General features: G+C 44.9%; 2 protein-coding genes across 3 annotated transcripts in view; both read right to left on the bottom strand.

Annotated features, from left to right (window-relative positions):
* LOC114581610 (integrin alpha-X-like) overlaps nucleotides 1–7,980 on the bottom strand; it is a 40,545-nt gene extending 32,565 nt beyond the window's left edge. The window contains exons 1-4 of one of the 2 annotated variants that reach the window (XM_028701948.2): nucleotides 7,815–7,980; nucleotides 3,012–3,126; nucleotides 2,784–2,896; nucleotides 666–730 (exon numbers count right to left, since the gene is read on the bottom strand). In XM_028701948.2, coding sequence (XP_028557781.2) covers nucleotides 666–730; nucleotides 2,784–2,896; nucleotides 3,012–3,126; nucleotides 7,815–7,854 — 333 coding nt within the window. In that variant the 5' untranslated portion in view covers nucleotides 7,855–7,980. Of the gene's footprint in view, nucleotides 1–665; nucleotides 731–1,108; nucleotides 1,204–2,783; nucleotides 2,897–3,011; nucleotides 3,127–7,814 lie in introns of those variants that run through there. The other variant, XM_028701950.2, reaches the window with a different exon arrangement.
* Nucleotides 7,981–13,549: 5,569 nt separating this feature from the next.
* On the bottom strand, nucleotides 13,550–25,242 carry TRIM72 (tripartite motif containing 72). Its single transcript, XM_028703546.2, has 7 exons — nucleotides 25,028–25,242; nucleotides 21,486–21,899; nucleotides 19,851–19,946; nucleotides 18,261–18,491; nucleotides 17,150–17,172; nucleotides 15,555–15,673; nucleotides 13,550–14,695 (listed from the first exon to the last, which is right to left on the bottom strand). The coding sequence occupies exons 2-7, from the start codon at nucleotides 21,876–21,878 to the stop codon at nucleotides 14,124–14,126; spliced, it is 1,434 nt and encodes a 477-aa protein (XP_028559379.2). The 5' UTR covers nucleotides 21,879–21,899; nucleotides 25,028–25,242; the 3' UTR covers nucleotides 13,550–14,123.
* Nucleotides 25,243–25,708: the final 466 nt, after the last annotated feature.

Genomic DNA, 25,708 nt, shown 5'->3' with positions numbered 1-25,708 from the left:
AGGCCTTTTATTAGCAGCAGCTGCTTTTTGACATTATTATTATTGCTTAGTGGCATAGCTGAGAGTTTAGTCAGTTAGGGAGTCGAAGGGAAGACAGACCAGAGAAAAGCTATGGGGAATACTGAGGCCTGGAGGTGTCCACCCAGTGTATTATCAATATTTTTCTAGGAAAGATCAGGGGAAGGGAGGTGATGACTGAGTTGGTCTTAAGAAGCTGCCCTGCATAAAAGTCTTATCAGAGAAAGGTGACACAAGTGGGTTTTTTTAAAGTTGGCTAAACTGTCCAAACAGCCCAGAGTACAACCAGAGGAGCTTTGGGGTACAGATTGTCCCCAGTGGCTGCACTGGGTGGTGGTGTTTGTCTGTGGTGTTTTTTGGAAATTGACCTGAGGTAAAAGAGTCTTCGGAAAATGTCAACAAACACCTTTAAGTCCCTAACGTGTCACTATTACCTTATGCATATAGTATCCCTTTAATAAATCAATAATATTTGTTAAAAGATCATCCTGTCTCTAGTGTTAGTGTCCATCTTGTGCCTAAGCTTACCATCCCAGTTACTAGGAGGCTATTGAAAGGAAAATTAAAGAAGCACAGATACCTAAACTTGTGTTTATACAGGTACTTCTGAGGGAACCTGTATCCCTGACATGGACCTTGCTGCTTACCAGCAACTGGGAGTCTTGGACAGAGACAGACATACCAAGAGACATGTTCACAGCATCAATGGGTCCTGAAAGGGGAAATGTGTACTAAGGTGATAAGGCTAACAGAATATTACCATTATCAATGCAAGAACACTTGTTTGTTATTAATAGAGCATGTATATTACATCATAGGCTGAAACTCTATGCAAATTTACTTGCATTGTTTTAGTTTTAAACAAATAAATGTTTGACTGACTACTTGGGAGTAAACCTCTTTGAGTACTGTAAATAAATATGCATAGGCTTGGCTTGTTTTCTCTTGGCAAACATATTTAAATAATCTTTATGCCACAGCGCAAAAGTGTTAAGTAGAAATATATTTCCGTCTCATGGAGAAGGCAGACAATTGTTGTCTAAGAAACCTGCCAATAGCTTTTTCTAAAAAAAAATATGAATGCACCTACAGATGTTATTTCATTAGCCAGCAATCCCTATGAAGTAGTTATAGCCAACTGTTAATCCCTGAGTTTCTAAATTTTTATTATCTTTCTTTCTTCCTTTTGCTCTGGCTTCTCTTCCTTCACAAACTCTAACTGGCCTCACAGCCTCTAATAGCCCCTCCCCGCTTCAAATTCTAACTGACACTTAACGGATTTTAACTGCCTTGGAATGCTCCTGTCAATCAAAAGTAGCTCCATATGCCAACGTTCTCACAGGGCTAAGGCAGGCATGGGGAACCTCAAGTCCTGAGGCTGAATGCAGCCCTATAAACCTCTCTATCTCAACTTTGGGACTGTTCCCAGGCCACACTCGTCATCTGTCCTGCTCAGGGCCTTGCCTGGATGGTTTTGTCTGACCAGAATGTGTTCTTGAACTTTCACAATCCCCCTTGCACATTGTAGACTATCATTAGTGCACCTCTAAAAGCATACCTCAGCATCTCTCTGACACACAAAAATGGTGACGAAACAGGGGCACTGTTCTACTATGGGGCGGTACCACAAAACCTAAGTTCCTGGCCACCTCGGGATGTTGAAAAGTATGCATCTTAGGAATTCTGACTTCTCCTGACATTCTGACTTTAAACAGTGGTCAAATTAGACAATACAGTAATGCCTGAAAACATTTCCATTACTTTTTAAAAATTGCTTTTAAAAATAGCAGCAGTGCGGGACCTCAGACCAGATACAGACTGCAATGTAAACTTTTCAATGACATTGCCTGAACGCAAAGCTTTACTCCAAATTTTCTTCAGTCTGTTTCTTGCACCTGGTAGTGCCATTAGATATAAGTAGAGGCTGCAGATGCACCATACATTTTAAAGCACTTCCCACAAAGAATCCTGGCAGCTGTTGTTACTCCCCACAGACCCACAATTCCCAGCACATTTAACAAACTACAGTTCCAAGGATTCTTGGGGGGTGCTTTAAATACGTGGTGTGTACGCAGCCTTAGACTCTGGACTTGGTAGTCTTGTTGGAAAGGCTCCAAAATCACTTCCAAATGTGGTAAGCTAAGGTTACCAGATTTTTTCCAATGAATCCGGGGACACTTTTCAACTTCAATGGATTTTGTATGGGGACTGATCTGTAAATCTGGGGACTGTCCCAAGGAAACGGGGACGTCTGGTAACTTTACAGTAAGCTAGCCTTGCAATGTTTCAGGGCCCTCCTGCTCATTCTCCAGAGTGGGATTCTGCTCCATATTCCTCCCCTGATGGCATCAATCATTTGCTCTTATATCAGGGACAAATAGCAGCTTCTGGGGCTGGGGGTGCAGTTGGAGTGGGGGTGGGGGAAGCACGGAAGGAAAGGATTGACCACCCATGCACCATGCACCATGATCCAGATCCAGGTCAGGCACTCTCTGGCTGCTGTTTTAGTAACAAAAATTGTGAAAGGTACAGAAATGTGATCACACACTGAATGCATTGTTTAAGTCTGGCCCCTTTGGATTCAATACAATTCTCAGAGCCAATTTCTGTTCTTGCTCAATGGGCAGTGCGATTGCCGAATCACAGAAGAGAGGCACGCAGCATTGGGTGTTTGCTCCAGACTTAAGCCACAAGTCTTGGCTCCCAATTCTCTTCTTCTTTTGCAACTTCACAGGAACACAGACTCCACCCAGTGACATACTCACTTTGCACAAGGACCTCCTGGCAACTGCCTGATTTTCTTGGCCCCGGCTGACATTTGTAGAGTTTACCCGTTTCATTCACTCCCCCCATCTGGAGTGGGGCACCAACCAACAGCCTGTGGGAGCAAAAACACATGGAGACAATTCAGGGCTGTCTCTTCTGCCACTCCTGGGGACTGAATGATGAGACAGAAAGCTCTCCAAGGACCCAGAGAACCAGCAGTTGCATACCCTCCATTTCTTCCGCTTCCAAACTGCGCTACACTCTGCCCAAAGCCCAGTGCTGCTTCCTGGAAGACGGTTGGCTGTTCGGTATCCAAACTGAATCCATGGCATGGCATCAGCACTGCAGGGGATGATCAAAGAACTTCCTCAAGTTTGTTTTTTTTATACAGAAAGAGGGAATTTATTTGTTTTATTTATTTATTAAATCGGTATACTGCCCTTCATCTGAAGATCACAGGGCAGTTGACAACATTAAAACACAAAAGAAAAACACAAAATCTACAATAAAAATGAAAGCCGAAGGAAACCAGTTTAAAAGGACACCCCACAAACCCATTGAAAAGGACATCAAATTTTAATCACCCAAAGGCCTAGCGTCACATTCTGGGCATTTGTAAATACTCTCTTCAGTGTGCATTCTTTTATGTTTAATACGATTGAATGGAGAAGTAAAGCCCTTGTTGCACTCTGAGCATTTTTATCTCCTCTCCACTTCATAGGCTCTCTGGTGTGCGATAAGACCTGGCAGGGAAGGATACCTCCTATCACAGTCTGAACCTCTCCCCTGGTGTGCTTGAAGGCTGGTGCTGTAATTGAAGTTCTGCCCATATTCTGAGCAGTTATAAGGCCTCTATCCAGGGTGGAGGAGACCCCAAAGAGGCCAAAATAGTTTGGCAACTGCTGGGCTAGATTAACCAGCTAAATCTTAGAGCACGAGTAGCCAACATATTGCTCTCCAGGTGATGTTGGACTCCTACTCCTCATCAGCCCCCCAACCAATAGTCAGAAGTGACGGGAGTGGTAGTTCAACACCTGGAAGGCACCGCATTGGCTACCCCTGTTCTGGATGATTATCAAACTTTGGGTCTGGCAACCCATCGTTGAGGGTGATCAAGAGACACCTGTAAGGAGGTGTCGTGAATTCTAGTGGGCTGGCCATGATCTGCTGCTGCTAGATGGCAAATGGCAGCTGAGGGTCTCCCCTGAACTGGGATTTTGTTAGGAGCAGTTGTAAAGAGAAACCACTTGCTCACTCTATTATCTACTTTCATCAATAAATCTCTATATGTGGCCCACTTTCCTTTCATATTTAATTTTTTGCTCACTCTAGGTCTTTGGGTCAGTGCCTAGAGCAGCAGGCAATGCATATTGTCAGGCAAGAGGGGGTGAGCATAAGATTGGAAAAATGAGAAACAGAGAGTGAGCAACAATGACACATTTGCTCATTCCAAACATAACATCCCTACTTTTTCTCTGATAGTGGATCCTGATCTTGAGGAAGATACTGTGCCTTTAACAATGCATGACAGGTAAATCCAACAGGTGTTCCTTTACCTCAACACAATGGAGTTATGGCGATGAGAAGGGGAAAGCTAGGCCTGTTGAACTTCTGCCCATTAGTACACTGTCCAAATCACAGAGGCTCTAATTAGAAAAAGGGTGATGCCCCATGAGGTTTACATCACAACTTCTGGAGAATGGGTGTATGTGAAGGAGGGCATGAGACAGCAATGAATGGCTGATGTAGGGGGGAAAATTAGGGTGCTGAAAGCATAATTATTCAGAATGCAGTTTAGGAAGTAGCTGTCTGGTTATCTCTGCCAGACTAACTGGCTTTGTGACCTTTGAATTTGTTTATGCTGGGTCACACTGCAAACCCACGCAGATAGTACTTGCAACACATTTTCTTCATGCTATGGCCTCGGACATAGGCCCTCCTGTGAAACAAATAGAGAAGAGAGATCCTTGGTGACAGGAAGTTGGGGGAGGGAGGAAATGACTAAGTTGCATGGTTCTGGCCGAAGAAGAGTCTGATGACCGAGGGATATAGATCCTCTGCTTGCGACTGCAGCGGGATCCTGCCGCCATCCATAGGCATTCACTCCATAAGACGCACAGACATTTCCCCTTACTTTTTAGGAGGAAAAAAGTGTGTCTTATGGAGTGAAAAATATGTATATATTCCCAGGGTTCTTTGGGGGAAGCCATGCTGCCTTGAGGCAAATGCCTCAGCCTAGCTCACAGGCAGGCCAGCTCTGATCGGTGAGGTCAAATGCACTTGTATAATATTTTAGTTTATTGCGCCAAGCTCCTGTTAAGGATGGACCAATCTGTGAAGTTTGGTTCTCTCAGTTGCTAACTTTTCCATTTCAAATTCAGTCCTCCAAATTTCTGCACCTCTTCTTCTTCTTCTTCTTCTTCTTCTTCTTCTTCTTCTTCTTCTTCTTCTTCTTCTTCTCAACCATTAATCAAAACCATTAAGTGAAAAAAATCCATTTTGAAGCGATATTTACTTTCACAAATGTTCTAACTGTTGATCCATTTATCTTCTTTGACCAACCCAATATCAACATTTAAGGAGAATAATTCACTTTTGGCTAAATTAACTTTATACCTGAAATGTTATTTAATTTTATTGCAAGAATTCTTCTCTATTTGTCTGAAATATTACCATATTACCTGTGTATAGGGTTGCCATACGTCCAAATCATATTTGATCATACATTCTTTCAGAAAGGATCTTTCTAGCCTGTCAAACTCTAGCCAGTCAAATGCTTTTTCTGAATCTAAAAATACACATATTGTCAGTATATTCCCTAGTATAATGCATTTTTGAACATCATTTTCACTAATATATTCCTTTTGTATACGTATATTCCCCTAATGCATGCATTTTTGTAAACAATGGTTGCAGAACTGTATCACACAATTGTATTTCAAAGGATAGCTGCATTTTGAGAAGTGCAAATTAGAAAGTTTCTCATTAAAATGCAAACAAAATTAAACCTGCTTCCCAATCCCTAGCTTCCCCAAGCCCACCACTGTACCAGCTGAAAGGCTGGTGAGGACAATTTCATGATATATGGCTATAAGAGCTAAATGGAATCTCCATTTTCAAAGGCATTTCACATGCAACCATTTTCATGGACATGATTGCATGGCATGGAACTGACTGGTTCCATCTCTGACTTCCATGTTTCCATTGGAAGGTCGGAACAGCTTCTACATGTATAAGGGCCTCATAGGATTGATAAAGCCACTTTCACCCTTCAAAGGAGGTGGAGTTGTGGGCTTCACGGCCCCACCACGCGTGGTGGCTGGAGCCCAGCTCCGTGTGATTTGGGGGATTCCCGGCCTCGTCATCCCCTGGCCAGCCAATCGGCTGGCTCTGGGGGCATGGCCTGCCCTATTTAAGGCAGGACACAGCCCTCTTTCCCTGCCTGCCAGCTGTTCATGTTCAGTTTCTCATTTTTCCATCCTTCCAACTTCACATCACTTCAATTGTTTATTTTTCTAAAGCCCCCACAAAAATTAACCAGCATTTTAAAGCGGATTTCTCTCAATATAAATATTTTTGTTTGCAGTTTTTGCCTAATATAGACATTTTTGCAAGTCATTTCCTCCACTGTGTTTCAGTTTGCAAATTGTTTGGGGAAGTGTGAATTAGGCAAGTCCACTTTTAAATATGATCTATACAGGATTCCCCCTCACATTTCTAGGATATCAGCACATAATAAGAGCCCCTAAATTCTGGCGGGTTCCCTTCCCAGCCACACAAATGAAGTTTACCTGCATACATGTCCTAATGGGTGGGACCAGTAAAACAAGCCTGTTTTCCTCTTCACAGATTAACAGTAACAGATATGTTTGTGAGAACCCAGTTAATATATCTCTAGGAAGGTCTGGTACAAGAAAATTAGGGATGTCAAGCTATTAATTTTTTTTATTGATTAATTATCTGCATATTAGAGAACTGTTTCAATTTCAATACTTGAATGTTATCAAACTTCATTACATGGGTCTTTTCAGATACTAGAGGAAATGTGAGAACGCTTACAATTTAATAAATAAAAGCTACCACATTGCTCTGGTTATCTCCCGCTTGGACTACTGCAATGCGCTCTAGGTGGGGCTACCTTTGAAGGTGACCCGGAAACTACAACTAATCCAGAATGCGGCAGCCAGACTGGTGACTGGGGGCGGACGCCGAGACCACATAACACCGGTCTTGAAAGACCTACATTGGCTCCCAGTATGTTTCCGGGCACAATTCAAAGTGCTGGCGTTGACCTTTAAAGCCCTAAACAGCCTCGGCCCAGTATACCTGAAGGAGCGTCTCCACCCCCATCGTTCTGCCCGGACGCTGAGGTCCAGCGCCGAGGGCCTTCTGGCGGTTCCCTCATTGCGAGAAGCAAAGCTACAGGGAACCAGGCAGAGGGCCTTCTCGGTAGTGGTGCCCACCCTGTGGAACGCCCTCCCATCAGATGACAAAGCGATAACCAACTACCTGACATTCAGAAGACATCTTAAGGCAGCCCTGTTCAGGGAAGTTTTTAATGTGTGATATTTTAGTGTACTTTTGGTTTCTATGGAAGCCGCCCAGAGTGGCTGGGGAAACCCAGCCAGATGGGTGGGGTACAAATAATAAATTGTTGTTGTTGTTGTTGTTGTTGTTGTTATAATATAGAAGTAGCAGGAAAGCCCCCTTTATACAACCTTTGTTATTTCCTACAGCAGTAACAACAGTAACCATAGTAACAAATATCCCCAATGATTAATCAACCCAGCTTTAGCTGATTAATCTGCTGGCTGAAGCTAGCAGATCCAATTCTGTAGTTTTAAAAAAGTGTCCACTGCTATGCATTCTGTTCTTTTTCAAGGGTGAGTGATTTGCCCTCTCTCGTGTACTTCTGCTTTGCTCTGCCCTAATGGGTTTCTATTTATAAGAAAATCAACTGGTCTTGCCCCAGTCCTTCTGTTCTAGCTCAGAGACTCCGCTTTTCCAAATAACAGTAAGGAGGCACTTACCTGTGGCACACAAAGAGATGAGCAGCGGCAGAGAGTCCATCCTTGGCTAAGTGTTGGCTGTGCAGAAGCCTTGGGGAGGCTGGGTGGTGATTAGAAAGATTAGGCATCACCACACCCTCCAGAAGTGGGTGTTAAAGTTATGACCCTGTATGAAAAAAAGCGGTCGGATGAAGCAAACTTCAGTGCCCTTTGCAAAACAGAGGGAACAGAGGGATCGAAGGGGAAGCTGTGTCAAGAGCAGTGGTAGATGAAAGCATGTGGGATGTGAGGTTTCACCCACAAGAGTGGCCAAATATAGTACTCCATCAATACATTTCCTCTTCTATTATATTCTCCATTTCTACATTCACGTTGTGAGATGATTTTGATAGTTATGACAGCCATTCTTTATCCATATAACAGTCACTGGAGTTAAACCAGAGGCATCTCACTGACATATTAGATACACCTGCCTGGCAGACCTGTGTGCTGAGAGAAAAGTCTGTGTTTTTATTCTGGCCAAAATGTCCTGCAGTCAGCATAAGGAGAAATCCGCTGGAGCCAGAACAAGAATGACATTCAGTATGTTGATTTAACGGCAAATGCCTTTCACTCTGGACAATGGGACCATTCAACAGATTTGTAACTAGCGGCCCAAACCCTCACACCTTGTTAATCCACAGCTGTGAACCGAGAACAATATCTTTCAGCCACCAAATGCCTGGGCAAACAGGAATTTTTTTAAATTCTTCCCGTACTTCCCGTACTATTACTCCCACTGTAGTAATACATCAGTGTGTATGGCATTTGACAGTATGAAGTTAAAATTATGGTACAGCAGAGACAAGTGAGGAAGCGTAGAATAAAGGCATTCAATTCAGTGACACCTATTTTAGCTTTGTTCCAGTAGGGGATGAAAGGCAGCTCCTGAGGAAGGATTTGAAGAAAATGAGGAAATTATAGCAGTTATGCAAAAGAAAAGGGGTGGATTCAAAGTCTGCAATCAAATGTACTTTTGCTGTCCCCAGGATTTGTAGCACTCTATCCTTTCTTCTCCCCTTCATGGATCACTGCCTTGCCGTGGCGAAGGGGCTTGAATAACTCAGAGAGCTATGCCGTGCAAGGCCACCCAAGATGGACAGGTCATAGTGGAGAGTTTTGACCAAATGTGATCCACCTGGAGTAGGAACCGGCAAGCCACTCCAGTATCCCTGCCAAGAAAACTCCATGGACAAAGACAACAGGCATATAAAAGAGTGCCTGGCATGCTCTGGTCCATAGGATCACGAAGAGTCGGACACGACTAAATGACTAAACAACAATAACAACAACAACAACATCCTTTCTTCTGTTGTAAACCAACTTTATCAGCAGATGTAGCTATTTTTTTTCATATTTGTTAATAGTAAAAGTCAGGTCCTTTCATATTGTGAAGGAGGAGCCCAAGAACAACTGGCTCCTTTTATTTCATTCTGTAGGTCACAGTGAAATGAGTGCATCCTCTAGGCAGGCACAGCAGAGGAACTGATCCTTGGTGAGACTGGCTGTCCTCATTGACAAGTGATTGCTTATCCTCATGGGATTGAGAGGAGGGACACCTCCGGCAATCAAGTCCCAATATGATATGGACTTAGGACACCTTGTCCTGACTGGCTCGTCCCCTTCAACTCTGTTCCCTCGTCCCTCATTAAGTGGCAGGAAACTTGCGTGTTGTATCTGCATCTGTTTCGGAGTCTTTGGTCTGTCTGGCCTCTGTCTCAACATCTCCAGTGGTTCCTGGTGCCCATTGGGACTGGTAGGGCAGAAGGCCAGTAGTAGTTGGAGCCAAAGCCAACGGCAGGCAGAGACAGCTAATTCTAGCTTAGCCCTTGTCCTCCTTCCTGCTGAGATCTACAAGGAAGAAGCTGAAAGGCAGGTAGGTATACCCTGGACTGGATATACAGGCAGATAGAGGACAGACAAAGGCTGGTGGGGAAGGGACCTCATTTGCCCTAATGGACCACCCTTCACTGACTCATCTCAGTGGGTTAGAGTCTGGTGGCTGATACCGCCAAGGTTGCAGGTACAATCCCCATATGGGAAATCTGCACATCCCTGCATTGGATTAGATGATCCTGATGGTCCCTTCTAAATCTATAATTCTATGATTCTATTATTGTCTCAGGATGAGGTCCCCACCATGGTACCTGTGGCTACCATGGTGCCCTCAGGCATTTCCCATGGTATTTGCCAAGGCTCCTCCTTTTTTCAGTTGTTGTTTTTTAAATATTATTCAATTGTTGGGGGTGCTGCCTGAGTGTGGGTGCTTCCTGCCTTTCCCCCTCTGTGCTTCACTCGCTTATGGGTGAGGTATGAGACACTTCCTGCCTGCAAACTTGCAGCAAGGCTCAAACTAGGTGATACTGTCACTACATGGCTAGCAAGCATACCAGGGTCCTGAGGACAGAGGCAGATTTAGGGGAGTGAGGAGACATGGGGGTGCCACAGGGGGCACCACAACTATGAGGTAGAGTGGAAGGCAAGAGGCAGGGGACAAATTTTGAGTGTTGCACAGGGCATCGCTGAAATTTGAGACCCCAAGGTCTGAGGAACAGCACCCCTGTTGAAAGTCCACTGAATTTTTGTTATTTTTATTTTTTGTATGTGCTCTGTAACTGTCCCCCACGTTGAACTGTTTTATAATGTTTTGTACATCCCCTTGGGATATATGTGGAAGGTGATTAAACAGTAATAGTAATAATAATAACAATAATAAGTCAGTTTCCACATATATCCCAAGGTGATGTGCAAAATATATTGCCTTGGGACATATGCAGATGGTGAATAATAATAATAATAATCCTGGAAAGTATTAAAGGTGCTGGGAATTGTAGCTCTGTAGTGGGTAAACCACAGCCCCCTTGGATTCTTTGAGGGAACCCATATGATTTAAATGTTCTTAAAATGTGCTTAAATGTAGGGTATTGGCTTGAATATAAGCCACACTTTCCCCCCAAATTCCGACCATGAAAAGTTAAAGTGCAGCTTAAATTTGTGACCTTACAAAAATTGGCTTTTACAGAACAGACAAATGGGAGAACAGAGCATAAAAACATTTTATTGCCAATTTGCAAGCTTGAGACTCTTGTGCAGTTAATTCTAATGTCATTCATCACTTTACAGTGCAGTATTGATTCTTTATTTGCATTTAATTTGCATTTACGGTGCTATGAACAGGTGTTTAACCCATTTGTGGGTCCTCTCTAGTACGCATAAGATTTTCTTCTACATTTGCCATTTAGGGGTGTGAGTGCCTGCAGAACTTTAAGGGAGCAGCTTATATTCGGATATTGTCTTTTTTTCTTTCCTCCCGTTGAATTTTAAAGGTGCGGCTTATATTCGGGTGAGGCTTATATTCGGGTCAATACAGTATGGTGAGGGTGTGAATAACATGGGCTCAACCAATTCGATCCTTCTGACTTTTGATTCAAGATGAAATATTTTGAGAGATGTCCTGATGCCTAATGGGGGTGTGTGTGTGGAAAACACACTCTGCCTTTTTGTTTTGCAACTTCTTGCTCCGTTGCAGGAGATGGTCTCAAAGAGGGAGTAAGATCTAGAGTGTTGCAAGGAGGCAGATCAGGAAGATAAATTATTACACCTCAACCACTTCCCCTTTTCCTGTGCTGAGCAAGCTTTACATCCGGGCTCTCTTGGTGCTGGTCTGGCTCTCTGGTGAGCTGCAGCAGGCGTTTCATCTGCAGCATCTTATCTTGTGCTGATGTCCACAGCAGCAGTGATATAATCAGTAGATGGATTATAGCAGCTTAAGAGTGTTATATTGGTTAAATGCTTATACCTGAAGGAGCGTCTCCACCCCCATCGTCCAGCCCCACTGAGGTCCAGCGCCGAGGACCTTCTGGTGGTTCCCCTGCTGCAAGAAGTGAGGTTACAGGGAACCAGGCAGAGGGCCTTCTCGGTAGTGGTGCCTGCCCTATGGAACGCCCTCCCAGCAGATGTCAAGGCAATAAGCAACAATTTTACTTTTAAAAGACAACTGTTTAGGGAAGTTTTTAATGTTTGATGCTCTATTGTTTTTAATATTTGGTTGAAAGCAGCCCAGAGTGGCTGGGGAAACCCAACCAGATGGGTGGGGTATAAATAAATTATTATTATTATTATTAAATATTGAATCTTGCTTGATTTGGTATTATGGCTGCTGTGTAAGTTTTCATGAGGCTCAGGATTCCAATTGTGAGCAATTTTCAATCCCATATACGTCTATTTGGAAATAAGTTCCTACTAGTCTGTGCCTAGGGAAGCAGGTGGTGCTGTGGTCTAAACCACAGAGTCTAGGGCTTGCTGATCAGAATGTCGGCGGTTCAAATCCCTGCGATAGGGTGAGCTCCCGTTGCTCGGTCCCTGCTCCTGCCAACCTAGCAGTTCAAAAGCATGTCAAAGTGCAAGTACAGGTAGATAAATAGGCGGGAAGGTAAACGGTGTTTCCGTGTGCTGCTCTGGTTTAGCCAGAAGTGGCTTAGTCATGCTGGCCACATGACCTGGAAGCTGTATGCCGGCTCCCTCAGTCAATAAAGCGAGATGAGCACCACAACCCCAGAGTCGTCCATGACTGGACCCAATGGTCAGGGGTCCCTTTACCTTTACCTTTAGTCAATGCCTACTGAGCATGATGGCTATGTTCTCCCTCCACTGTTGGAGGCAGTGTGCCTTTGAACACCTGTTTCTGGGGCTCCCAAGTGGGGAGAGTTGCTCTTGTGCTCAAGTCCCACTTGTGGGCTTCCCATAGATATCTGGTCAGCCACTGTGAGGAAACCACTTCGCCCTCCCATTGAAATTGTAATTGCTAGGGATTTTTAACTGCATGCTCATTATTCAAACTACGACTCCCAGGAAACTTTGTGGGAAGCCATAGCAGTTAAAGGGGTTTACAGAACAACATCATTTTGCAATGCGTATCTGCTGAGTAGAGAGAGAAAGGGTATTGTGGGTGACTTCATTCTGCAAACCTTTTGGAGTTCCTGTTTGTACATATTAGGAACAGAAAGTATAGTTGTTTTGAAACAAGTAGACAGATCACGAACTACTCATTGTCTGAGGAGTTCCTCTCTTTTAGAAAGAAAATGCCCCTTTCTTCACCTTCCGAAGACAAGATAGCTGTTTTTAAAGACACTTGAAGGCTGTCACCCATGTTCATGTTCAGTAAGCTGGTTTTTTGACAGAGGGATAAAAGGAATGTGTTTAAATCAGGTGTGTTTGTGTGCATGCTCATAGAAATGCAAAGCGATTCTACTCTCAAAACACCTTAGTTAGTGAGAGAGGACCTGACCTGGTAGAAGTGTATAAAATAATGGAGGAAATGGATAGAGAAAAGCTCTTCTCCCTCTCTCATAACACTAGAACTTGTGGACGTCCAATAAAGAATGTTTGGAAGATTCACGACAGGCAAATTGAAGTGTGTCTTAACACATCATGTAGTGAAATTACAGAACTTGCTCCTACAAGATATACTCTTGGATGGCTTTAGAGGAGGATTTGAAGAGAAGGCAAATCATGGCTACTAGCCATGATTACTGTATGCTATCTCTACTGTGGAAGGCTGTATGTTTCTGAATGCCTTGGCCTGATCCAGCAGAACTCATCTTATGTTCTTGAGTGTATCAATCAAGGTCCAAGCTTGAGACCATTAAAAATGACATTGATCGCTCAGAAGAAGTAGAAAAAGAAGAAGCATGTAAGGTAAATTGGCATAGACCTCCTTGTTTCTTTACACCAATTTATTGTGCCTCCAAGACTCAGGCTTTCAAAAAGAAAAAAGAAAAGAAGGGACTCTTCTGTATTGTGATGGCAGATATAAATGGGTGGATGGAACAGAGGACATGGAGCTTGACTTAAGATGGCTGGTGTTGGGAGAGAGGAAGGGGCACAGCAGGCACTGGACTGGGGTACAGAGCTCTCTAGGGCCACCAGACCCCCATCCCCCAGCCACTGGGAGGCGTGCCCAGGCTCTCACTCATTTCTGAGCATGCAGACACTGCCCACATTTCCCCCCAGTTTTAGTTGGTGAACTACAAGGGCAGAGAAGTTGCATTTGGAAACCAATGAGGCGGCTAGGATTCCAGACTTGGTGCCAGATCCCGTGTTTATGCTGAAGTTATGACACTTCCGTTCCAGCAAGCGTATACCCGGAGGCAATATGGGTGTCTTTTCGAATGGGCTAGGGATGTGGCTCACACACTTTGGGGACATTTAAAGAGAGGCCATGGCTTGGTGTGTCTATAAAGTAAGAGCTGACTAGGTTTGGTGGTGCCGATAACTTCTTCCCAGGGTTGACTACGGCCCTTCTGGTTCTGGAGTGTAGATGACCAAAGGTTGGCTGTTCTTGCCCTTATCGTGCCAGCAGACATCAAAGAAGGGGTAGACAGTGCCCGTGAAGCGCTCGTGGAAGGCAAAGATGGGAACCAGGTTGTCTTCGTCACTGGCATCGTAGAAGGCAAGGATGCCGTCATCAAAGCTCAGGTAGATGCCGATACGGCTGGGCTTCCCCTCCAGCTTCAGCGACTGTGGGTCCTTGTGTTCCACGTGGGCCTCGTATGTCTTGCCTTCCTTGCAGCCCATCAGCCAAAAGCCATTGGAGGGGGTGGCATGGAGCCGGCCCTTGCGCCCTGCCTCGGCCGAGATGAGGCCCAGAGACCAGCGGGGCTTGTCGCTCACGATCACCTCCCAGTAATGCTCGCCTTGTGAGAAGCTCTGGTGCGACACCAGGCAGTTGGACTTATCGAAGCGCTGCGGGTCATCAGTGCTCACGGCTTGCTTGTGCTCCACACACTCCACTCGCTTGCCATTCTCGTTCACCACCAGGTTAGCTTGGGCCGTGTCTGGGTCAAAAGTGAGGTTCTCCAAGGCTGGGGAGGAGGAAGAAGGTGAGGTCAGGGGACAAGTGTGACTATAGACATCCGAAGCTGACTAGCAGGTGCTCTCTGGGGAGATGCTACCAGAGATTGAACCTGGACCTTCTACATGCCAAGCAGATGTGCTACCACTGAGCCATGACTCTTCCCTTCATTTACTTTTCTTAAGGCAAGGAGTAAATCCACAGATGGGATTTCCATGCTTTATTTTTGGAACAAAAATACTTGGAATCATATTGCTCATTTTAATGTGCTAAGTTGCACAATGCACCACAAAGGGATGTTGGTTTTTCGGTTGTGAGGGGAATTTGACTGGTCTTACAGATGCTGCAAGATATGTCATTTCCTTTGCATAGTTTTCCTGATCAAGATCACCCCTCTCAAAGGTGCTATTAGTGCAGTTTGATGGAGTGGGGGGGGGGGAGATGAGCACAATAAATACCTGTTCCCCCTTCTAGTAGCATCTAGGAGGGGAGGCAGTGTAGGACAGGGAAACAGCAGGGAATGGGACACCACTGCTCTAGGCAGAACTTCAGGCTCCCACAGCTGCTTTTAGTATTAAAAAGTCAAAGGATGTCCAGTCATGGCACTCTTGATTCACTCCTAAGATTTCTGGTGCTTCAAGGGTAAAGCTGTATTGTCCTGCTGAGTCCCTTTCTCCTTTCACTGATTGGTTAATGTAGAAACCAATGAATGTATGCAGATTTCCTGCATTTGCATAATTTATCTGAGCTGCAGGTATCAGCTTCCCCAGGTGTGGAATATGGGTTACCTGGATGAAATTTTTTAAAAACCTTGTTCAGAAAAGTACACATAGCCCTGTCCAACAGCTCCTCCCTCCTTGGATCTCTACCTGGCATGAGTGCACGGAACATCTTCCTCCAGACTTGGAACTTGAACTCATCTGAAATGATGGGGAGTTGGATGTCCATGCGAGCAATTGGAGGGGACTCTCCAAGAATCTTCTGCAATCTACAGAAAGGAAAAGAAGGTGTGCATTTGGGGGGGGGGGATAGAAATCCAAATTGCCACTCCCCCACCTCCAGAAATTCAAGGGCATCGTTTCTCCTCTAAACTTTCACACTGCTATTTTAAAGCTCTGCACCAGTGGTTCCCAAATCCCTCCCCGCCATGGACCACTTGAAACTTGCTGAGAGTCTTGGCAGATGACTAAGTTATTTATCTGCCTGCTGGAGCAACTGTAATGTGCTGTGCTCAGTGCTGTATGGTTTTTAATTGTATCTTAATCGCTTATTTTATTTCTTGTATTGTATTGCCATTTGAATTCCATAGAATTCAAATTGTAAGTGTACTTCACACACACATTGAGGACCACCTGAATGAAGCTTGTGGACCATTGATGGTCCATGGACCACAGTTTGGGAACCCTGCTCTGCTCTGCACAGTTCAAGTTCTGAAGATTTTCAGCAGTGGAAAGAGCGTCCCAAAATGCTGGTCCTTATGTAGCCAAAACAGCCCCACCCATGCAGACAAGGACAGACAAAGGTTTGCAGAAGTACAAAATATTTATATATTTAATATATATTTAAGTAAAGAAATAGCCAAGAGAGGAAAGCCCCCCCCCCCAGCAACCAAATGAGGACTGAGCATTCTCACTGGGCACAGAATGCTGGCAGTCAGTCTCTCTCTCTCTCTCTCTCTGTCTCTCTCTCTCTCTCTCTCTCTCTCTCTCTGTGTGTGTGTGTGTGTGTGTGTGTGTGTCTCCCTGTGTTTTTCTTTTTAAAACTGAGAGTAAGGAGAATGAAACATTTTTGAAGATAGCAGAGCTGGGGGATTGGCTGGCATCCTGAACAAGCACATTCCACAATGCATTCCATTGTAATGCAGGTTTCAACACAGTATTCAAGTAAAACAAGTGTGATGCAAAAGAAAACCTGTCATATTGAGGATCAAATTGAACTAGAATGGTGTTCAGATTATTGGAAAGCACCTGAATGGGCTTACATCAAGAAAAAGCAGGGCTTTTTATTCCTGCATCACCTCTCAGGTGGGCACCATTGCCATTCTCAGAGAACAAGGGAAGTTTTCATGGTGAGTTCCGGCACCTGTTTTTCTAGAAGAAAAAAGGTGAGTTTTTGTTGCTGTTGTAAAGAGTGGTATGGTGAAAGGTGACTGACTTAAGACAAAGCTTGGTTGTCTCTCTGTTCCCTGCCTTTTATTTATCTACCATTTATTAACAAAGATTTATAAGCCACTTAATGAACACTGTGTCTTATCTGCACAAGAGCAGTCATTGGCATTTCATGGACGGCATATTTCTGAATGGTTTGATCCTAACATAGGAACAGAGGGTCTCAGGAGGTCTGGAGGAATGCTATATATGTGGAGTGAGTGTCTTGTTCTGCTCATGAGGAGGTGGGTGAGGGCAGGACAGCGTCAAGTCAAGGTTAGGCAGAGCTCAGGGTTTAGAAAGGGACAGCTGCTCACCTGCTGGCCACCATACAGTATTTCTGCAGAGAAAAGACAGGGAAAAGAAATAGCTTAGATTAGAATAATAAGAAGCAGCTGCTATGCCCTATACCAGTAGGTCTCAAATTTCTTTCCCCCATGGACCACTTGAAAATTGCTTGAAAAGTCTTGGCAGAGCATTATGATTTTTCTGCCTTCTGTAGCAATCACAATGTGCTGTGCTAGGCACTGTATGGTTTTTAATTGTATTTTTCTATTGCTGCTTCATTTCTTACGTTGTTCACTATTGTATTAAGGAAATTCAATAAAAGAAAAGAAAAGAAAGCAGAAATAAAAGCACAATGAAAAATCAGCAATGTTTTAATTTCATTTTTTTATGTAATACAATTTTTATACACCATATAAAATAAAACATTAAAATCCTTGATCATGTGAGGATGGGTGTATTTCAGGGAGAAGTCATAGGGGGAAAAGATAAAATGGGTACCTGGGGGTTCTAGGATGGGGGTGGAGAGTTCCGTATTTTGGAACTATGGATTATGTAACCCAATTATGTATGCCTTCCCCACAAGCCCCAATGTTTCAAGTTTCCTTTTCTAAACATGATACCGACTAGGATTTCAGATGGAGACTCTGGATGACTTATGGGAAGTGGCAGAATGAGGTGCTGCTTGGTTGCTATTCCAACATTTTTAATTGTAGTCTTAGGCTGAAATGGGGAGAGGTTTCATTCCTCTAAACTGGAGGTGATACAAAACTGGGGAGTGTAAGGGAGGATTCTGTAGTACTGGATCAAATATATAATAGCTAGAAAAGAGTAAAAGATGCAGTAAACATAATATTAAAGATTGAACCCATGGAGGGATGGAAGGAGCTCTAAGAGTTTGAAAGAACTCTGTATTTTGTTGATTGAAAATGTTATGTTTTATATGTATTAAAAAAATGTTTGTTTTCAAAAACTTAATAACAAAATTATATAAAAATAAAATAAAAGTGGACAAGGAAAAGAACGGCCAATTGCATAAGCAGTGTAGGAATTGCATATATGTAGTGACTCATTAGCACTATGACCAAAAAAGAGAGAGAAAAAGTCAGGGATGAGGACCTTTGTGGCCCTGAAGAGCCTCACCCTGAGAAACTCGGTCTGTGGTTCGTCTTGCACCTCTCTCAGCACGACCTCCATCTGCCTGAGCTGGTCCAGGTAGCGGTTCATGGTCTTGCTCTCGTTTTGCAAGGCCTCTGTGGCCTGGTGCTGCACCCGCTCTGCCTCGCGGCCCAGAGAGGCCTCCAGCGCCCCCAGGAAGGCTCGCATCACCCCCAGCTGTTCGGACACTTGATGCTTGAAGCGCGACACCGTCTCCTGGGAAAGGAGAAAGAGGGCTCCTGGGATCACTTCTGCACTTCGTGCCCTAGTCTTTGGCATTTTCTTCCCGCCAAATAGCAGCTTTGTGTCATTCTTTCCCAGCATCCTCTTTGGCATGAAATGAAACCCCACTCAGCCTCCCTCGCAAATCCTGTGGTGTTTAGGTTAGCTGTTGAGGTGGTAGTTTACTCAGGAGGAGAATGAGCTGTGGAGACTTAAATATCTTAATTAATAAAGCTATTTAAGGCTGTGTATATGCCTTAAAGCACATCTGCCCTCAAGAATTCTGGAAACTGTAGTTTGTTATGGGCGATGGGAATTGTAGCTCTGTGAAGGGTAACTACAGTTCCCAATATTTTTTCTTCAGGGCTTTCTCTCCACATGAGGAACATAATTTTCAGGCTGGGGATTGAGTGTTAACTGGCCCTCACAGAACTGAACAATCCCTTCTTCGCCAGTGAGCAGTTAGGAAAAATAGGCAGGATTTTATCAAACAAGTCTTCCCAAATATTCTGATTAAATGTACTTTGGGCACACATCAACCCTACAAAGTGGCTTCATAGCCATTCCTTACTTCCCAGGGGACCACTGGGAATTGGAGTTCTGTGAGCAGAGCCTCTCAGAAGTCCCAGGGAGCCTTGACCACTTCCAGGCTTTGTTCGCTTAGCTATAATAAAAATGAAAAGCAATGACACACAAAAGCAAAACAAGGCACTGAGGAAGAGTGAGATATAATTGGAATACATATATATTTAATGTAACAAACACTTTTCTAGCTGAAAGTGTGTGTCACAGTTTGGTCTGATGTGCAAAAAAACAAGTTGTGAACCTCATCAAATGCCCCCCCCCCCATTGGCAAGTGTCTAAATTTGAGGCCTCCTTTGAGTTTGGAGCTCAGGTCAAATGGCCCTCCTGCTCTCCTCCTCTGATTGGCCCTGTCTGTGAGGAGCAGATGGGGATCTCCCACAGACAAGGCATTTTGCTGCCTGAGGCAAAGGACAATATGGCGGCCACTGCTTCCACATACAGACCATAACTGGTCAGTTGAATATTACGAAAACCCCAACAATGGGAGAGCACCTTCCAGAGCACCTGAGGGTAGAAGGTGAGTTAGTGGCTGTAGAACATGCCATGAGGTACACATATCTCAGTCTAAGCACCTGCTGCCTGAGGCACTTGCCTCACTCTGCCCATTGATGCGGCCGGCCTCAGCCACAGAGAATTATTGGGACTTCTACAGAAATACAAATCTCAAGATACTTTGTGGGGAAGCCATGTTAGTTAACCCCGTAAAAAAACAAACCTGTGATAATAAGTTTGTAGATTAAATGTGTCCTTGCAGATAATGTCACTCACCTCCACTTCTGCTATTTGCCGATTCAGAAGGGCAATTGTCTTCTCCTTGCGGACTTGGGCCTCTTGCAACTGGACTTGTTGCTGAGGAAGCTGCTTCTAAAATTGTGCCAAGAAAAGGGGAATAAGGCATGTGGGTCTAATCCAGAGAGGAAGTCACTACTATATCTATCATTTAAAACAAATAATAGAATAGAATAGAATAGAATAGAATAGAATAGAATAGAATAGAATAGAATAGATTCTTTATTGTCATTACACAAGTGCAACATTGCACAAGTGCAACGAAATTGGATGCCATCCCTTAAAAACAACAAAAGCAAAACAACAACAACAACCAAACAAACCACATTCCAGCCACACCCACACCAACACCCATCAAACTCCCAGGTCACACTATCGAGTTACAGCATTCAAAAAGGCCACAGCTCTTGGATAGAAACTGTTTTTCAGTCTATTTGTCCTTGACTTGATGTTTCTATATCTCCTGTCAGAAGGCAGTAGTGCAAACAGACTGTGTCCCGGGTGAGATGAATCCTGCAGGATGTTGTTTGCTTTCCTAAGACAACGGGAACCGTACAGTTATTTAGCTGGATTTCTTTCTCCCACCCTGGTTGCAAACCTGGGAACTCAGGGTGGATCTGGTGGGTAAACCACACAGGTTGTAGCCAATGCTAGATTGACTCAGACCCTTTGAAGTTAATGGGTGTGGTTGCTATTTATTCATTTCACTGGGTCTGCTCTGAGCAGGCCTAGCATGAGATGCAAACCCCACATTTGGGGCAAAATTCCCATTAAAAACACAAAAATACAGGTCTTAGTTCAGGTACAGAAAATATGCTCTGCATATCTAGCTCAAATCCCTGGCATCTCCAATAGGGCTGGGGAAGATTTCTGTCCAGTTGGGTAGCCAATATGGTGCTCTCCAGATGGTGCTGAACTACAACTCCCATCATCCCTGACCATGCAGGCTGAGCCTGATGTGAGTTGGAGTCTAGCAACATCTGGAGGGCACCATGTTGGCTAGCTCAGGGGCTTTCAACCGTAGGTCTCCAGGTGTTGGTCTACAACTCCCATAATCCTCAGACAGCTTAACCGATGTACAAGGATGATGGGTGTTGTAGTCCAATGTCTGCAGACCATAGGAGAGTTTTGCCACATGATACAGACTCTCCAATTGTCCCTAGTTTCCAGGAACGTCCCTGATTCAGAGAAGCCATCCTGGTTTCTGATTTGATCCTGGAATGTCCCACTATTCCTTAGGATGTCCCTATTTTCATTGGAGAAATGTTGGAGGGTCTGGAGTTATCCGACCCCCCAAGCGGTCTGAAGGCAATCATGTATAGGGAAGGGTTTTTTATGTTTAATGTTTTATTCTGTTTTTTTATATGTTGGAAGCTGCCCAGAGTGGCTGGGGCATCCCAGTAAGATGTGTTGGGTATAAATAGTAGAATTATCATTATGGAATGGGATGTCCCTATTTTATCAGAGAAATGTTGGAGGGTATGCATGATAAATTGCTCAGTTTAAACTGGGCGGTCATCTGAGTTAAATATATGAGGTTTGTCCACTGGAGTGATTTACAAGACCAGGTAAGTCTGGTGCCAGGTAGGTAGGCCTTCAAAAACTGACACCTACCTTCATCCTCTGGTGGGCTTCAGCTGCAGTGATGATGTTGTGTCCTTTGTGTTTGCCCAGGGAAGCGCACACCCCACAGATGACCTGTCGGTCCTGCTCACAGTACACGCTCAGGGGGTCCAGGTGCTCCTCGCAGTGGTCTCGGGGCACCTGCCGGAAGCTCTCCACCAGGTGCTCCATCTGTTGGTTGATGCACAGCTGTTCCACCTTGGTGATGGCCTGGCAGGTGGGGCACCCTGTGCTCTTGCCATCTTCTTCCTTGGGCACCTTGGACAGGCAATCCTGGCAGAAGGTGTGGCCGCATTCTGCCGTCACGGGAGATTGGAAGAGCTTGAGGCAGATGGGGCAGCTGAGGTCCTGGTGCATGCCCTGAATGAGAGGCTTCTTCGACATGGTGGCGGAAAGAGCAGGAACCTGGGGGCCAAAAGAGCTTGCACTTGAGATTTTGAACCCATGTTCTATTTTTATTTCGCTTAACCACACACATATCAGACCGCCAGTGCCTCCTTATTCTCTGCACTGGGGCAGGCACCCACCAGAAATTGGAAATACACTATTATTATTACTACCACTACCACTATTTATTATTTATTTGTTGCATTTATATCTCAGCGTTGCGCTCGAGGAGGCATATATGGTTCTCTCTTTCCTCATCGAATCCCCATGACAACTTTGTGAGGTAGTTTAGGCTGAGACGCAGTGACTTTCTGGCCCAAGGTCACCCTGTGAGCTTCATGGCAGAGTGCGGAATTTGAACCTTGGTCTTTCCCAGGTCCTAGTCCAATGCTCTAACCACTGTACCGCACTGACTCATTTAGAATTGTTACTGTAACATCACAGTTCTTTTAGGCCGGAGAAGCTTCCGTACAGATTCTGAGGGGAGTTGGAGACTGAGGGCGAGACAGAGAAAGAAGAGTTTGGATTTGATATCCCACTTTATCACTACCTGAAGGAGTCTCAAAGCGGCTAACATTCTCCTTTCCCTTCCTCCCCCACAACAAAAACTCTGTGAGGTGAGTGGGGCTGAGAGACTTCAGAGAAGTGTGACTAGCCCAAGGTCACCCAGCAGCTGCATGTGGAGGAGCGGAGACGCGAACCCGGTTCCCCAGATTACGAGTCTATCACTCTTGACCACTACACCACACTGGCTCTCCAGAGGAGATTCTGGTGAGAGTTAGTGACAGGCCAGAGAGACTGAGGAGATTATAGTGGCGAGGAAATCATAAAGGATCGTCCAGAGAAGACAGCAGTGCATCTTCCTCAACCAGAGTATGAGACCTCTACTTCCCAGAGTTCCCTGGGAAGAGGGATTTGATTGTTAAACTGCTCTGAGAGTTGTAGCTCTGTGAGGGGAATAGGGACCTCCTAACAACTCTCAGCACCCTTAACAAACCACAGCTCCCAGGATCCTTTGGAGGAACTCCTTAAAGTGGTATCATGATGCTTTAAATGCATGGTGTGGATGTGACCTTAGTCAATGTTTCTCAAGCTTGGGTCCTCAGCTGCTGTTGGACTACAACTCCCATCATTCCCAACATGCTAGCGAGGGATGATGGGAGTTGTAGTCCAACAGCAGCTTGGGACCCAACTTTGAGAAGCAGTGTGTGAATTTGTGGGAGAAACCCATTTCAACCCAGGCTCTCCCTGATTCACAGCTCAGTCTCTTAGTAACTGTCCTGCATGATAAAGGCACCCAAAGCTGGTGCCTTTCTCAAAGTGGGAATCCCAGGCTTGTTGCTCAATTGCAGAAGACTAGTGTAGTTCTTCTGAGCAAGCACCCCGTGATTTCCTTGCTTTCGCCACCTCTTCCTCCCAGGCCCCATCCTACTCAGGGCTGACTCAGGCTGAACTATTGCAAGCCGGAGAGGAATGTGATGCCTGCAAAGCAGCTGCTGGATAATCTACAGGCCAAGCTGACAAATGCCCTATAAATAGTTCAGAAGGGGAAACTGGCATGGTAACTGGAGCCCTGCTCTGCCTTGTGGTATATTCTTGCATTTCCCGATAAACTGCTTAGCGTTCGTCCTGCTGGTTGTTGTATTGCTCTGGACTGCATGGCACTGTAAATTTGGATCTAGACAATGTAGTTTACATCTGCAGTCTTCAATTTTATCGCCTCTGTGACCGGTTTTTATTTTTATCCTGCCTTTCGTCTAAGGAGCATGGGCAGCATACACTGTTCTCTCTCTCTCTCTTTGCCCCTTCTCAGGTTCATCAGAACAAGCTGCGTTGTGGGTTAGGCTGAGAGTTTGACGTTGATTAAGCCAAAGTCACCCAGTGATGACCTTGGGCATTAAGCAGGGATATGAACTGAAGGCTTCCTGGATCTCTGCTCGATTCTCCACACTGCCTCTCAATGATGGATGCAGGAGAAATGCAGTTGGGTTGGCATTTTAACGTGTGGCTGCCAACCCACATTTCCTGAAACAATGCATGAACACAGCTAACCACTGAATGCTGCACTTCTCCAACTTTTCCAACCCAGGTCTCCAACCATTGCATTGCATTGCAGGTGCATAGGTAAAGGTGTATTATTGGGGAAAGGTGTACATAAACATGCATATATTAGGTAAAATAACACCTATAAATGCATTATATGAGGGGGAAATGCATTTTAGTAAAAACATCCTGATGAACTTTCATGATAAGCTAATTCTAGATGGCAATAGAGAAAATACGTGTTTCATTTTTCAAAGGAATTTAGGCAAAGTTGGATTAACCTATGCCTTGAAAAGCAGAGAGGTTTGAAAGGGGAAGTGGAGAAGAGTGACATTCTTCCTCCTGCAGCTCTGTGTACTTTTTGGGGGAGGAAAAAGGAACTGCCCTCACCACCTCATGACAAAGGGGCCAGTGAGTGGGTTATGTGACCAGAGGCTTTGTGGGCACCAGGGGAAGAATTCAATGGCACCACTGTGCCCATGAGCACCATGTTGGCAACCCCTGCTCCATCAGATCCCTGAAAGTGGCACCTTTGGGGTGTTGTGTTAGCCTTTCAAGGGCGCAAGAAGCCCTCTGAAAGCCTTACCAAGATTTCCCAAGGATCAAGCATCAGATCCACCTTTAAGGTTCCAGCTTCAGAGTCCTTTCAAAAATTATAGTGTAACTCTCCATATTGTGCCTTTCTGCCTAGGACCACCTGGCTCATCTAATCTCCTTTTACAGAACAACCTGCAGCATCCACCTCACCTTTAATTTATGCTTGCAGTGGAGGCCCAGCAATAAATTCAAAAATGGGCGCAAATGCCAGATAGGTGCTTGCTGGCTGCAAAGAACAGGGGCTGCGCTGCCCAAGGCTTTCGTCTTATCTGCTGCACTCAACTGGGCAGCATTTGGACTTTTCTCCCCTCGGTCACTCCCTCCCACATTTGAAGAACCTGCAATACCCACCAGGTATTTTTTTTAATTAAAAATTATCTGTTTAACCAACCCTTAAATAAAACGCCAGCCCGATCCTCTAGCTTTTTGGGATGTATCTGGAACATGGTTAAAGGCATGAAGTAAGAATCGGAAGAGAAAGAAAGAAAAAGAAAGAAAGATCTTACTAGGACAGACAAGCGTTGAAGAGAGGCAGCAGCGTCCAGAGAGGGAACAGACAGAGATCAGAAAGGCAGCAAGGAGACACCAACCATCCCCGGACGGGCACAGAAGCCAAGTGAATGACCCTTGGTCCCGCCCTGATTCTAACTATATATAGCTCTATAGGGCACCGTACTTCTGGGAAGGCTGGGGTGCGGGGGGTGCCCTGGAGGAAAAGGCGGCTGGTGCGTGGGAGGATTCCTCCCCCTCACCAAAGATGCCACACAAATGACTTGGCCCAAGAATATTCAGTTCTTGATGCAGCCTTCTCTGCAGATTCAAGGGCGCCTCCTAGAGGCAAAGGCCCGACATTGTTGCATAAAATACATAACTCCCTGCTTGTTCCCATGCGGGGAGGGCAAGGGACAGCCCCTCAGTTGCATTCTTGAGTGCATGGAGCAGCTGAGGGCTGGGGAAAGTGGAAGCTCTAGAGTTTCCTAGCAAAGGATATTGCAGACTGACAGGCAACTTGACCATTACATTTGGCATTTGGGGATTTTCAAGAACAGGCAGAGGGAACTGAGCTGGGTGGAATAAGACATGGGTGGGGGATGAAGCGCGATCTTCTGGGTGAGTCATGGACTGGGTGGTATTTGGGGTGAACTTTGGGCACAGGAGGTGATTAGATGGTGAACCTGCACCACAAC

The sequence above is a fragment of the Podarcis muralis genome, chromosome 13, assembly GCF_964188315.1.
Source record: "Podarcis muralis chromosome 13, rPodMur119.hap1.1, whole genome shotgun sequence".
In the NCBI taxonomy this organism is placed as follows: Eukaryota; Metazoa; Chordata; class Lepidosauria; order Squamata; family Lacertidae; genus Podarcis; species Podarcis muralis.
This window is presented reverse-complemented; position numbering and strand designations above follow the sequence as displayed.

Bases quoted from the DNA above. Each gene is read 5' to 3' on its own strand.
- TRIM72 (XM_028703546.2), bottom strand. From the start codon at position 21,878: ATGTCGAAGAAGCCTCTCATTCAGGGCATGCACCAGGACCTCAGCTGC. The intron at 19,947-21,485 runs GTAGGTGTCAGT...GCACAATTTTAG, and splicing joins AAGCCCACCAGAGGATGAAG to AAGCAGCTTCCTCAGCAACA. The intron at 15,674-17,149 runs GTGAGCAGCTGT...TCCTTTCTGTAG, and splicing joins TACTGTATGGTGGCCAGCAG to ATTGCAGAAGATTCTTGGAG.